The sequence below is a fragment of the Pristiophorus japonicus genome, chromosome 9 (genome assembly GCF_044704955.1).
Source record: "Pristiophorus japonicus isolate sPriJap1 chromosome 9, sPriJap1.hap1, whole genome shotgun sequence".
NCBI lineage: Eukaryota > Metazoa > Chordata > Chondrichthyes > Pristiophoridae > Pristiophorus > Pristiophorus japonicus.
Genome location: NC_091985.1, coordinates 107,698,495 through 107,712,990, shown reverse-complemented (window position 1 = coordinate 107,712,990; position 14,496 = coordinate 107,698,495). Strand labels below are relative to the sequence as shown.

The window sequence follows — 14,496 nt, the reverse complement described above, 5'->3', positions numbered from 1 at the left end:
AAGAAGCTTGCAGGGAACATTAAGGTGGATTGCAAAAGTTTCTATAGGTATGTAAAGAGAAAAAGGTTAGTAAAGACAAACGTAGGTCCCCTGCAGTCAGAATCAGGGGAAGTCATAACGGGGAACAAAGAAATGGCAGACCAAATGAACAAGTACTTTGGTTCGGTATTCACTAAGGAGGATACAAACAACCTTCCGGATATAAAAGGGGTCAGAGGGTCTAGTAAGGAGGGGGAACTGAGGGAAATCTTTATTAGTCGGGAAATTGTGTTGGGGAAATTGATGGGATTGAAGGCCGATAAATCCCCAGGGCCTGATGGACTGCATCCCAGAGTACTTAAGGAGGTGGCCTTGGAAATAGCGGATGCATTGACAGTCATTTTCCAACATTCCATTGACTCTGGATCAGTTCCTATGGAGTGGAGGGTAGCCAATGTAACCTCACTTTTAAAAAAAGGAGGGAGAGAGAAAACAGGGAATTATAGACCGGTCAGCCTGACCTCAGTAGTAGGTAAAATGATTAAATCAATTATTAAGGATGTCATAGCAGTGCATCTGGAAAATGGTGACATGATAGGTCCAAGTCAGCATGGATTTGTGAAAGGGAAATCATGCTTGACAAATCTTCTGGAATTTTTTGAGGATGTTTCCAGTAAAGTGGACAAAGGAGAACCAGTTGATGTGGTATATTTGGACTTTCAGAAGGCTTTCGACAAGGTCCCACACAAGAGATTAATGTGCAAAGTTAAAGCACATGGGATTGGGGGTAGTATGCTGACGTGGATTGAGAACTGGTTGTCAGACAGGAAGCAAAGAGTAGGAGTAAACGGGTACTTTTCAGAATGGCAGGCAGTGACTAGTGGAGTGCCGCAAGGTTCTGTGCTGGGGCCCCAGCTGTTTACATTGTACATTAATGATTTAGACGAGGGGATTAAATGCAGTATCTCCAAATTTGCGGATGACACTAAGTTGGGTGGCAGTGTGAGCTGCGAGGAGGATGCTATTAGGCTGCAGAGTGACTTGGATAGGTTAGGTGAGTGGGCAAATGCATGGCAGATGAAGTATAATGTGGATAAATGTGAGGTTATCCACTTTGGTGGTAAAAACAGAGAGACAGACTATTATCTGAATGGTGACAGATTAGGAAAAGGGAAGGTGCAACGAGACCTGGGTGTCATGGTACATCAGTCATTGAAGGTTGGCATGCAGGTACAGCAGGCGGTTAAGAAAGCAAATGGCATGTTGGCCTTCATAGCGAGGGGATTTGAATACAGGGGCAGGGAGATGTTGCTACAGTTGTACAGGGCCTTGGTGAGGCCACACCTGGAGTATTGTGTACAGTTTTGGTCTCCTAACTTGAGGAAGGACATTCTTGCTATTGAGAGAGTGCAGCGAAGATTCACCAGACTGATTCCCGGGATGGCGGGACTGACCTATCAAGAAAGACTGGATCAACTGGGCTTGTATTCACTGGAGTTCAGAAGAATGAGAGGGGACCTCATAGAAATGTTTAAAATTCTGACGGGTTTAGACAGGTTAGATGCAGGAAGAATGTTCCCAATGTTGGGGAAGTCCAGAACCAGGGGTCACAGTCTGAGGATAAGGGGTAAGCCATTTAGGACCGAGATGAGGAGAAACTTCTTCACCCAGAGAGTGGTGAACCTGTGGAATTCTCTACCACAGAAAGTAGTTGAGGCCAATTCACTAAATATATTCAAAAGGGAGTTAGATGAAGTCCTTACTACTCGGGGGATCAAGGGTTATGGCGAGAAAGCAGGAAGGGGGTACTGAAGTTTCATGTTCAGCCATGAACTCATTGAATGGCGGTGCAGGCTAGAAGGGCTGAATGGCCTGCTCCTGCACCTATTTTCTATGTTTCTATGTTTTTAATCTGAGGAAGGATGTTCTGCTATTGAGGGAGTGCAGCGAAGGTTCAACAGACTGATTCCCGGGATGGCAAGACTGACGTATGAGGAGAGACTGGATCGACTGGGCCTGTATTCACTGGCGTTTAGAAGGATGAGAGGGGATCTCATAGAAACATATAAAATTCTAACGGAACTGGACAGGTTAGATGCAGGAAGAATGGTCCCGATGTTGGGGAAGTCCAGAACCAGGGGACATAGTCTAAGCATAAGGGGTAAGCCATTTAGGACTGAGATGAGGAGAAACTTCTTCACTCAGACGGGTTGTTAACCTGTGGAATTCCCTACCGCAGAGTTGTTGATGCCAGTTCATTGGATATATTCAAGGGGGAGTTAGATAAGGCCCTTACGGCTAAAGAGATCAAGGGAATATGGAGAGAAAGCAGGAAAGGGGTACAGAGGTGAATGATCAGCAGTGATCTTATTGAATGGTTGTGCAGGCTCGAAGGGCCGAATGGCTACTCCTGCACCTATTTTCTATGTTTCTATGTTTCTAAGTCACTGATGACTTGTTTGCCAGGGCTGACAGTTATGTAGGCTTCCCGTGATGACAATAACTAGAATGAGCGGGCACTCTGATTTGCCTCTCTGGCTGCCTTCCCACAGGTACATGGTGCCATCGGTGGTACACACATGGTAATCCACCACCGCCACAGCAACTAGAGATTTTTATAAACCACAAGGAATATTCGTCCGTTAATGCGCAGCTAGTGTACTAGCACAAGAGGTTCATGCAGGTCTGTGCCCTGGGAGCTGGCATGGTGCCTTCATACTGAGGTAGTCCAACATCCAGGACCTTTTTGTTCCAGGAAGCAGACTTAAGGGCTGGCTCATAGATGACAAGGGAAACCCACTTCAAATTTGGCTCAGGACACCTATGTGGAACGACATCTATGTGGAACCCCATCAATGAGGCGCAGGAGCACGACAAAGTGAGTCACATGACTGCCAGGTGGATCATCGAGTAAGCCATTGGAATGTAGAAGATGCACTTCAGGTGCCTAGCTAGGTCTGGAGGCGCCCTTCAGTATTCGCTGGCCAGAGTGTCCAGAATGATAGTGGTGTGCTGCGTCCCACACAACATTGCGCAGCACAGAGGATCACAGTTGGAGAAGGACAAAGGGGCTCATCACTCATCTTCAGATGAGGAGAACATAGAGGAGGAGGATGAAGATGGGACATCCATTGCCAGACCAGCCGCTTACATTGCTGCCTGGGAATCCCTATCATTATTGGAAAAGTTTACCTCGTGTGAAACATAACAAATTAAATCCTGCTGTCCGCTCACATTACCAGAAGCAACCCCACCCACTTTGCATGAAATAGTCCTTCAACCACTCAGGCACCCATTGCACATCTGTCTAATGGATCCTGTCATGTATTGATACTCATCATGAAACCAGTGAATGAAAGTGCAAGTTGGCACTTAGAACATAAGAACATAAGAATTAGGAACAGGAGTAGGCCATCTAGCCCCTCGAGCCTGCTCCGCCATTCAACAAGATCATGGCTGATCTGGCCGTGGACTCAGCTCCACTTACCTGCCCGCTCCCCGTAACCCTTAATTGCCTTATTGGTTAAAAATCTATCTATCTGTGATTTGAATACATTCAATGAGCTAGCCTCAACTGCTTCCTTGGGCAGAGAATTCCACAGATTCACAACCCTCTGGGAGAAGAAATTCCTTCTCAACTCAGTTTTAAATTGGCTCCCCTGTATTTTGAGGCTGTGCCCCCTAGTTCTAGTCTCCCCGACCAGTGGAAACAACCTCTCTGCCTCTATCTTGTCTATCCCTTTCATTATTTTAAATGTTTCTATAAGATCACTCCTCATCCTTCTGAACTCCAACGAGTAAAGACCCAGTCTACTCAATCTATCATCATAAGGTAACCCCCTCATCTCTGGAATCAGCCTAGTGAATCGTCTCTGTACCCCCTCCAAAGCTAGTATATCCCTCCTTAAGTAAGGTGACCAAAACTGCATGCAGTACTCCAGGTGCGGCCTCACCAATACCCAATACAGTTGCAGCAGGACCTCTCTGCTTTTGTACTCCATCCCTCTCGCAAAGAAGGCCAACATTCCATTCGCCTTCCTGATTACCTGCGGCACCTGCAAACTAACTTTGTTTTGGGGATTCATGCACAAGGACGCCTACATCCGGTCCAGGGTGTCCTTGGAGATGGAACACGCGGTGTCCACCGGTATGCTCGCGGCCTTCCGCGAGAGGTGGGCACCGGAGGGACTGGAGTGCATCATCACGCCCGGCAACCAAATTTTAATTTGATTTTATGTTTTTTAAGTTAATTTGTTTTAATTGCCGGTGCTTTTAGTGTCCCCCTCCCCTTTCATAGGGAGCACTTAGAGGAAAAAAAAAGGAAAGAAAAAAAAGCCTTGTAAATGGTTGGTGTTTCCCCCAGATCGGGGGGGCACGGTTTAATGTTTTTTGTTTACTCCCAAAAAGAGTTTCATGCACAAGGACACCCAGGTCCCTCTGCACCGCAGCATGTTGTAATTTCTCCCCATTCAAATAATATTCCCTTTTACTGTTTTGTTTTCCAAGATGGATGACCTCACATTTTCCGACATTGTATTCCATCTGCCAAACCTTAGCCCATTCGCTTAACCTATCTAAATCTCTTTGCAGCCTCTCTGTGTCCTCTACACAACCCGCTTTCCCACTAATCTTAGTGTCATCTGCAAATTTTGTTACACTACACTCCGTCCCCTCTTCCAGGTCATCTATGTATATTGTAAACAGTTGTGGTCCCAGCACCGATCCCTGTGGCACACCACTAACCACCGATTTCCAACCCGAAAAGGACCTATTTATCCCGACTCTCTGCTTTCTGTTAGCCAGCCAATTCTCTATCCATGCTAATACATTTCCTCTGACTCCGCGTACCTTTATCTTCTGCAGTAACTTTTGTGTGACACCTTATCGAATGCCTTTTGGAAATCTAAATGCACCACATCCATCAGTACACCTCTATCCACCATGCTCGTTATATCCTCAAAGAATTCCAGTAAATTAGTTAAACATGATTTCCCCTTCATGAATCCATGTTGCGTCTGCTTGATTGCACTATTCCTATCTAGATCTCCCGCTATTTCTTCCTTATTAATAGCTTCAAGCATTTTCCCCACTACAGATGTTAAACTAACCGGCCTATAGTTACCTGCCTTTTGTCTGCCCCCTTTTTTAAACAGAGGCGTTACATTAGCTGCTTTCCAATCCGCTGGTACCTCCCAAGAGTCCAGAGAATTTTGGTAGATTATAACGAAGGCATCTGCTATAACTTCCACCATCTCTTTTAATACCCTGGGATGCATTTCATCAGGACCAGAGGACTTGTCTACCTTGAGTCCCATTAGCCTGTCCAGCACTACCCCCCTAGTAATAGTGATTATCTCAAGGTCCTCCCTTCCCACATTCCCGTAACCAGCAATTTTTGGCATGGTTTTTGTGTCTTCCACTGTGAAGACCGAAGCAAAATAATTGTTTAAGGTCTCAGCCATTTCCACATTTCCCATTATTAAATCCCCCTTCTCATCTTCTAAGGGACCAACATTTACTTTAGTCACTCTTTTCCGTTTTATCTATCGGTAAAAGCTTTTACTATCTGTTTTTATTTTTTGCGCAAGTTTACTTTCGTAATCTATCTTTCCTTTCTTTATTGCTTTCTTAGTCATTCTTTGCTGCCGTTTAAAATTTTCCCAATCTTCTAGTTTCCCACTAACCTTGGCCACCTTATATGCATTGGTTTTTAATTTGATACTCTCCTTTATTTCCTTAGTTAACCACGGCTGGTTATCCCTTCTCTTACCACCCTTCTTTTTCACTGGAATATATTTTTGTTGAGCACTATGAAAGAGCTCCTTAAAAGTCTTCCACTGTTCCTCAATTGTGCCACCATTTAGTCTGTGTTTCCAGTCTACTTTATCCAACTCTGCCCTCACCCCACTGTAGTCCCCTTTGTTTAAGCATAGTTCGCTCGTTTGAGACACTACTTCCTCACTCTCAATCTGTATTACAAATTCAACCATACTGTGATCACTCATTCCGAGAGGATCTTTTACTAGGGGATCGTTTATTATTCCTGTCTCATTACACAGGACCAGATCTAAGATAGCTTGCTCCCTTGTAGATTCTGTAACATACTGTTCTGAGAACCAATCCCGTATGCATTCTATGAATAACTCCTCAAGGCTACCCCGTGCGATTTGATTTGACCAATCGATATGTAGATTATAATCCCCCATGATTACTGCCGTTCCTTTTTCACATGCCTCCATTATTCCCTTGATTATTGTCCACCCCACCGTGAAGTTATTATTTGGGGGCCTATAAACTACGCCCACCAGTGACATTTTCCCCTTACTATCTCTAATCTCCACCCATAATGATTCAACATTTTGTTCATTAGAGCCAATATCGTCTCTCACAACTGTCCTGATATCATCCCTTATTAACAGAGCTACCCCACCTCTTTTCCCTTCTTGTCTATCTTTCCGAATTGTCAGATACCCCTGTATGTTTAATTCCCAGTCTTGGCCCCCCTGCAACCACGTTTCTGTAATGGCCACCAAATCATACCCATTTGTAATGATTTGTGCCGTCAACTCATTTACTTTATTTCGAATGCTGCGTGCGTTTAGGAAATGTGTTTTAATGCTGGTTTATAAACCATGATTTTTAGTTTTGACCCCTCCTGCAGCCCCTTTATATTCATACATATTGTCCCTTCCTGTCACCTTGGGTTTACACTTACCCCAGTGCTACTTTGCTCTGTTGCCTCCTGCCTTTTGCATTCTTTCTTGGGGTCCTGTTCATCTGAGCTCTCAGCCACTCTAACTAGCTCAGAGCCCTGAAGAGGATTGTGCCTCCTGAAGCGGACTCTCCACAGTTGTCCCTACCACCAGTATCTGCTTGTGCTCACTTGTGAGGTGTGAATCACCAGGTGAAAACCCAACTAACCTTCTAAGTGGACCCACTGCAGTGTAAGTATTTGCGTTGGTGCATGGCTGTACATCCTGTGACGGTTCACTGACAGAAGGAATGAGGTCCTCTGAGGAATCGTCCTCATGCATGTCCTGCAACACTTGCTGTACACATGAAGGCCAGGGAGACAAAAGAAAGGGATATTATTTAGTCATAGCAAAGTAATGATCTTGACAATCACCACACTCAGTCTTCCCATAGTTCAATCATTGATGAAATAAAGTCAGCATATGTGTCAGGGATACTTGTAATTCTGTCACCAGCTATCTGCGAGCTCCTTGTCTCCCCATCTCCGACTGAGAGAGCTGCAGATGTGCCACTTATCTCCAGTGCATCCTCCTCTGGTCAGTGAGCTGCAATATTTGTGACAGTCCCCTCCAGTCCTCGCCCTCTCCCTTCCATTTTGCCCTCTCTGCTACAAGGGGCAAAATAAAACTGACCTGTGAGTGAATGAAGGTGAGATATTCAACCGATGGATGCAGTGCATTCAGTGAGGGTGACTATGAGACAGATGCATCACATTGCATAAGGATTGGGATGAGTGTCAACAGTGGATGGATAAATGGGGAGGTGATGAAGTGCATAGAAAGTGAATGCTGCTGAAAGTTGAGTGGGTGTGAGGAGAGATGTGATGGAGAACGCTTAGCAAGTTACACAGAGAGAAAGTAGGGGCTTAAAGCACAGGATGTAGTTGAATCAGCAAATGTATTCACTTTTCCTGACCTGGTTAGGTCATTAAATCGCTTCATGCGTTGCATCAATGCCATGAACACAACACTCCTACTACTCCAATACAAAAGCAAAATACTGCGCATGCTGGAATCTGAAATAAAAACAGAAAATGGTGGAAATCTCAGCAGGTCAGGCAGCATCTGTGGAGAGAAACAGAGTTGATGTTTCAGGTCACTAACCCTTCGTCAGAACCTACTACTACTCCTACCACTCACCTCCTCAGCTACTTCCAACCACACCCTCTTGATGAGAGCACTCCCACTGCTGGGGAAAAATCTGTCCCTCCTCCTCCTAACTGCACCGAACAGTAATTCCAACGAGGCATCATAAATTTGCATTCTGCCCTTGCTCAATGTCCACCACCCAACCTGAACATCTCCAATTTACATTTATGCACTATCTCTTTAAACAGCGTGTCATGCGGGTACAATTCAGTTGCGATTGCAAATTCCAACTCGCTCAGTTGACTTCCAGGTTTCCCCCACGCAATTGCACTAAGTATTTGGACTTTCAAAAGGCTTTTGACAAGGTCCCACACAAGAGATTAGTGTGCAAAATTAAAGCTCATGGTATTGGGGGTAATGTGTTGTGGATAGAGAACTGGTTGGCAGACAGGAAGCAAAGAGTGGGAATAAACGGGTCCTTTTCAGAATGGCAGGCATTCCTAGTGAGGTACCGCAAGGTTCAGTGCAGGGACCCCAGCTATTTACAATATATATTAATGATTTAGACGAAGGAATTGAATGTAATATCTCCAAGTTTGCAGATGTCATTAAGCTGGGTGGCATTATGAGCTGTGGGGAGGACGCTAAGAGGCTGCAGGGTGACTTGGACAGGTTAGGTGAGTGGACAAAAATTCTAGAAGTCTTGTCAAGCATGATTTCCCTTTCATAAATCCATGCTGACTTGGACCGATCCTGTCACTGCTTTCCAAATGCGCTGCTATTACATCTTTAATAATTGATTCCAACGTTTTCCCCACTACCAATGTCAGGCTAACCGGTCTATAATTCCCTGTTTTCTCTCTCCCTCCTTTTTTAAAATAACCACCAATGCATCCACTATTTATAGGACCACTTCCTTAAGTACTCTGGGATGCAGACTATCAGGCCCTGGGAATTTATCTGCCTTCAATCCCATCAATTTCCCTAACACAATTTCCTGACTAATAATGATTTCCTTCAGTTCCTCCTTCTCGCTAGACCCTCGGTCCCCTAGTATTTCCGGAAGGTTATTTGTGTCTTCCTTAGTGAAGATAGAACCAAAGTATTTGTTCAATTGGTCTGTTATTTCTTTATTCCCCATTATAAATTCACCTGATTCTGACTGCAAGGGACCTACATTTGTCTTCACTAATCATTTTCTCTTCACATATCTATAGAAGCTATGAAAAAACATTGAAACTTTTATTTTCAACACTTTGGGTTCTTGGACAGATTTGTGTGCACGTTTGAAAGTGGCTTAATCAAGTGGCCTAGTGAGTTGCAGTGAATGGTGAGACATAATGGCACACCCCCACAATGATGATGAGCGTGTAAGGAATGGCTTGGGCATTGTAGGGATGCTTTATGGTGTTGGTGTGGGATGGTGCCAACCTGGCACATCATGTGGCAGCCAGGGGTACAGTGCCTCCTAGTCAGCAATGTGATTAGGTGTTGATGCCCTCTGTCCTGTGCAGCATCAGTTGATTGCAGAGAAGGTTGGTAGTGATGTTGTTGGTACTGCTCGTGTGCCTGGTGCTGCTGGTGTTGGGGATGATTGTGGTGTTACTCTAAGGACCAAGGTGAGAGTGTATAAAGGGCACCTATGCTGATGGAATAGATGGCAGGTGAAGTAGAGATGACAGAAGTGATCTGTCAATGGTCATCGAGGTAAAGAGGTCAGACTAGATGGAGACCTGTGTAAAAACTTGCAGCTTGGTGAATTTGTTGTAGAAATGCAGCGAGGAAGAGTTTGTGGCTGAGGGAAGATATCTCTGTAAGTTGGGAGCTTTTACTATACATTTGAAGAAGTCAATTCAACAGCTGATTCAGTGGCCACTGAACTCCCACCTCAGCTTGACAAATGTGATCCATGACCAGCGTGGACCCCATGAATTGGAAATGGTCCACGTTGTCCAGGGCTGCGCCGTGGATCTTGATGACTGGGGGGGTGAGTGCTGTGCGGCAAGGACAGGCTGGTGGAGGACATTTGTCTTATGGATGTTTAGCGTAAGGCCCATGTTTTCATACACCTCAGTAAATACGTTGACTATGACTTGGAGTTCAGCCTCTGTATGTGCGCAAACGCAGCCGCGTCTGCATACTGTAGCTCGACGACAGACGTTGGGGTGATCTTCGACCCTTGGACCTGGCCTGGAGTCGACGAAGGTTGAACAGGTTCCCACTGGTTCTGTAATTTAGTTCCACTCCAACGGAGAGCTTGTTAACTGTGAAGTGGAGCATGGCAGCGAGGAAGATTGAGAAGGGGGTTGGGGCAATGACACAGCCCTGTTTGACGCCGGTCTGGATGTGGATTGGGTCTGTAATGGATCCGTTGGTAAGGATCACGGTCTGCATGTCGTCGTGGAGCAGGCGGAGGATGGTGACGAACTGTTGGGGGCTGGAAAAATACCATCAATGATGTCTCCGCAAAATCCCCTGGGAGGACAGACGCAACAACATTAGCGTCCTCGACCAGGCCAACATCCCCAACATTGAAGCACTGACCACACTCGATCAGCTCCGCTGGGCAGGCCACATCGTTCAGATGCCAAACACGAGGCTCCCAAAGCAAGCACTCTATTCGGAACTCCTTCACGGCAAACGAGCCAAAGGTGGGCAGAGGAAACGTTACAAGGACACCCTCAAAGCCTCCTTGATAAAGTGCAACATCCCCACCGACACCTGGGAGTCCCTGGCCAAAGACCGCCCTAAGTGGAGGAAGTGCATTGGGGAGGGCACTGAGCTCCTCGAGTCTCGTCACCAAGAGCATGCAGAAATCAACGCAGGCAGCGGAAGGCGCTTGCGGCAAATCTGTCCCTCAAGGACTATCTGTCTCACCTGTGGCAGGGACTGTGGTTCTCGTATTGGACTGTTCAGCCACCTAAGGAATCATTTTTAGAGTGGAAGCAAGTCTTCCTCGATTCCGTGTGCGAGCTGTCAAATGCAGAAGGTGAGCTCAAATTCATTCTTAAGTGGCTCTAAACAAGCCACTAATTGCCTGAATTGTGTCCCCCGCTGTGAACCCACCGCTGCATGTCAGGTCTGCTCAGCGCTGACAGACCCGACATCGGGGAAAGGCGCATGGCGGTGGGTTCACAGCGGGGTCTTGCCTGCTGGGGGAAAAAAGCACTTTCCCACCCGACCCATGCCTGCTGACCTCCGCAAAATCCAGCCCTGTGTATTTTGTTATCTGCCCAGCTGAGAATGCCAATGGGTGAATTTATTCCAGACCTCTACCAATGCTATTGCAAGCCCAGCTAGTAGGCAGTGCATTAGAGCAGACGAAGATGAATATGCTACCAACTTTCTCTCCCTGTGAATAATTATTTGGCTTCCATTTGGAACCTCCCCATTGTGCTAATGCTGGGATTGGAAATTCAATATGTAGCAGCTCGTGAGCCTGAATCTGAATGTTACCATGTTTTGCTATGGAACTCTAACGAGCCATGCTATCACTTAACTGGGTATAATATCACCACTACTGATGCAACTGGGTGTATATTAACTATCTATTTCTTAAGAGTGGATTGTACTGCTTAGTGCTATCTAAGGTTTATTTTTTGATAAAGCAGGGGTTAAGAAAAAGTTTTAGCTGTAATTTGCAAAACTAACGACCTGTAGCCAATTGCTCTGATGATAGACTGGCACTTATTTTGCTGCAGGCTGCTCACATTGCCTTGCATTATGAAGAGAACAAAGATGTTATCACTGGGCTGAAACAGAAGACTTTCTATGGCAGGCCAAACTGGAACAAGGAGTTCAAACGCATAGCAGATGATCACCCTGGGTAAGGCCTTTGATGCTTTGATGGACTAGTGATTGAGCCTTCAGTAATTATAATAATTTCGGACCATAGTACATAATCCACATTATAATAAACATACAACATTTTAAAAGAATTTGGGCTCAACTAAAATGGTGCTGTAAATTTCAAAATTAACCTGCACTATCACCAAGTGGAGTAACCCCTGCTAATCCTGTGAGATCCCAGTCTCTGCCATACTGAACAAGGCACTGATAAGTGGAGATTGCATTTCCGTAAAGTGAAGGACAAAATAGAAAGTGTACTGTGGCTGAGCTACGATCCTGCAAGTTCCTGCAACCATGAGTAGAATTGATAGGCGATTGAAATCAGGTTGGCCATAGTTTGCCTTGTGACAACAGAGCTAAAGGAGAGAGAAATTGATTTTCCAAACCTAGTGGAAAATAAAAAGGATGCATGGCTCTGTTTTCAAAGGTTTAGCGTTCACCTTTTCCACAACATTTTCAGAATTTGTAGCCATGTAAAAATTTCCCTAACCACTAATTTAATTTATTGCTAAAATTGAATATTTTGCATCTAACCTTTCAGGGTATTGTGTACACACTTAGGGCTCAAAATTGGCCCCTGCAGATTTTTGCTGCACTCACTGGAGTTGCCGCCCTTTTGTAGGATGAAAAGGGTGTCTAAAAAATGTCCTCCGATTCTGGCCGCTGTGTTGCCTCTCCCGGGGCTTGGTGCAGCGTGGCCAGTCGATTCGGGAACAGAGCTAGGGCCCTGCGCCAGAAACAGTGCCGGCAACTCTCCACATGCGCATTGGAGTGTGCATGCATGCGCAGTAGCGCAGAACTTTGGCACTCTGCAGCCAGCCCGCCCGTGTCTTCTGCTTGGATGTCGGCGGGCAGTTCCCTGTGCTCTCCTGGTCGTCCCGCACCTATCCCCGGCCGAGTGGCCTCCCGCACCGGCCGGCCCGCTGACTTCCCGGTTCGAGTTTTGATAGGAAGATAGGACTTAGTTTTATTTTTTATTTCTTCTTGAATGTTTTTATGTCTTCTTGAATGCTTACTACTTGTTGTGCTTTGTTTAGTGCTTTGCAAGGTCATCTCCGCTTCCCTTCCCGTCCCTATCGCTGGTCGAATGGTCTCAGATGTACCTACCTGCACTGATTTCTTAACTCGCCACAAAGGTTTTCTGTGCGGCCACAAGTGGCCACATACGCTGGCCTAAATTAGTTTGGAGTAACTATTAGCTGTCCAAAGTGGCCTAAATGGCAAAACGGGCGTAGGTAGCTGGTAACGCCCCTTTTGAAAAAAAAACTAAACTAAAAAAAAATCCTAACTAACTCACTTACACTGACGCAAATTCAATGTGCAAAATGGGGATTTTTAAGATACTCCAGGAAAATCAAGTTGCTCCAAAAAAAAACGGAGCAGCTCCTGGCCAATTTTGAGCCCTTAGAAGCCACATTGCAGTAGATTATTTCTGATGCCCAATACTTTTAAAATAAATTATGCAAGAACAACTGATCTCTGAATTGTAAAAAGTGCTCAAGTAGATTTCAGATGAAAAGCTGCTACACTACCACAACATATTTGGGCTTGTTGATGGGATGATAATCTTCCCTCTGCTCTGGTGAGTGTCCGATGGGAAATGAGTACAGCATTCTGAACCCTGTACCTAGTGGGTGCATGGGTCCTAGCATGAAACCTCCTCTAATTTGACAAAAACTAAAAACTAACTCCATAAATTGACAATCTCAGGCACAAAGACCAGATGGATGGCTGTCTTGGGGCACTGGTGCTTTAGGTTGTGCTTTTCTTAGTTTGGGGATTAAGGCATGACATTGGGACATAATAGATTGAACTTTACTCTGCCTCTAATTTGTGCTGTGAATGTTTAATGTTATTATTGGGATGTTATAACCCAGCACTTACAATTCCTCACACACACACAAATCACCTAAACTATATAAATATGTTAAAATATGTATAGAGGGCAAACTGGCAGCCAGATGGTGCTGTGTGTTCTAGTAGCAACAAGTTGCACTGTGAAGTTGTATCTACGTTTCCTGTACAGTGTGTTCCAATGCCAAACAAGGAAGCCTAGTGAGATAAATTGGAGGTGAATCACCTTAAGGTGTTCTCACCTGTCTTCCCTCTTCATTAGGGAAAAGCATGTGGCACAAGGGTACCCAGAGAGATTGTTGTTTTATATTGTGGAAGGGGAAAACACATGGGGGGCAAAATTGGGGTACACTGCGCCTCCCGTTAGCGCCCCAGGCGCAGCGAGAACAGCACCACCCGCTAACTTGGGCGGGGGTATTGCGGCGGCACTAACATGTAGCGCCTCACTCGGCTGCACCCGGCGATGCTGACATCATCGCATGCACAGCACCCTGATACCGTCCTGGAAGATAAATCTGCCCTCGCCCACTGTTTTATCGCCTGGTGCTGACAACGACAGCCGTGTTTCAGTCGGCTGGAAGAGCACTTTTTAAAGGCGTCAGCATCCGGTAAATCTTTAAGTCAGCCAATAATGGTTGCTGCTTACTTCCACAAAGGCAGACAGGCGTTTTGACAGATTTCACCGATTTCCAGTTGAAGGAGTGTTCTGACTTTCAGTGAGGGCAGAAATGGGGGCTGTGCTGGCACTAGACCTCGCGCTCCAACATCACCGTCAGAGGCAAGTGAGGCAGAGAAAAAGACGGCAAAATGTGGCCAGAGGGAGGAGGGCCAAAAGAGCTGTCCACAAGAGACTTTACCCTCCCAGGGTATTCCCACAGCAGTTCTCCTACATCAATTTCACTGAGGAACAGTATGTTCGAAGGCTATGCTTCAGCAAGGCTGTGGTCACAGAGCTCTGCCATCTCCTGCAACC

The 14,496-nt window shown here is 45.7% G+C and overlaps 1 protein-coding gene across 1 annotated transcript in view; it reads left to right on the top strand.

Annotated features, from left to right (window-relative positions):
• Positions 1–14,496, top strand: part of LOC139273909 (NADPH oxidase 3-like) — a 110,027-nt gene that overhangs the window by 89,998 nt on the left and 5,533 nt on the right. Inside the window, exon 12 of the mRNA XM_070890981.1 lies at positions 11,522–11,646. Within this exon, the coding sequence (XP_070747082.1) occupies positions 11,522–11,646 (125 nt within the window). The remainder of the gene's footprint in view (positions 1–11,521; positions 11,647–14,496) is intronic.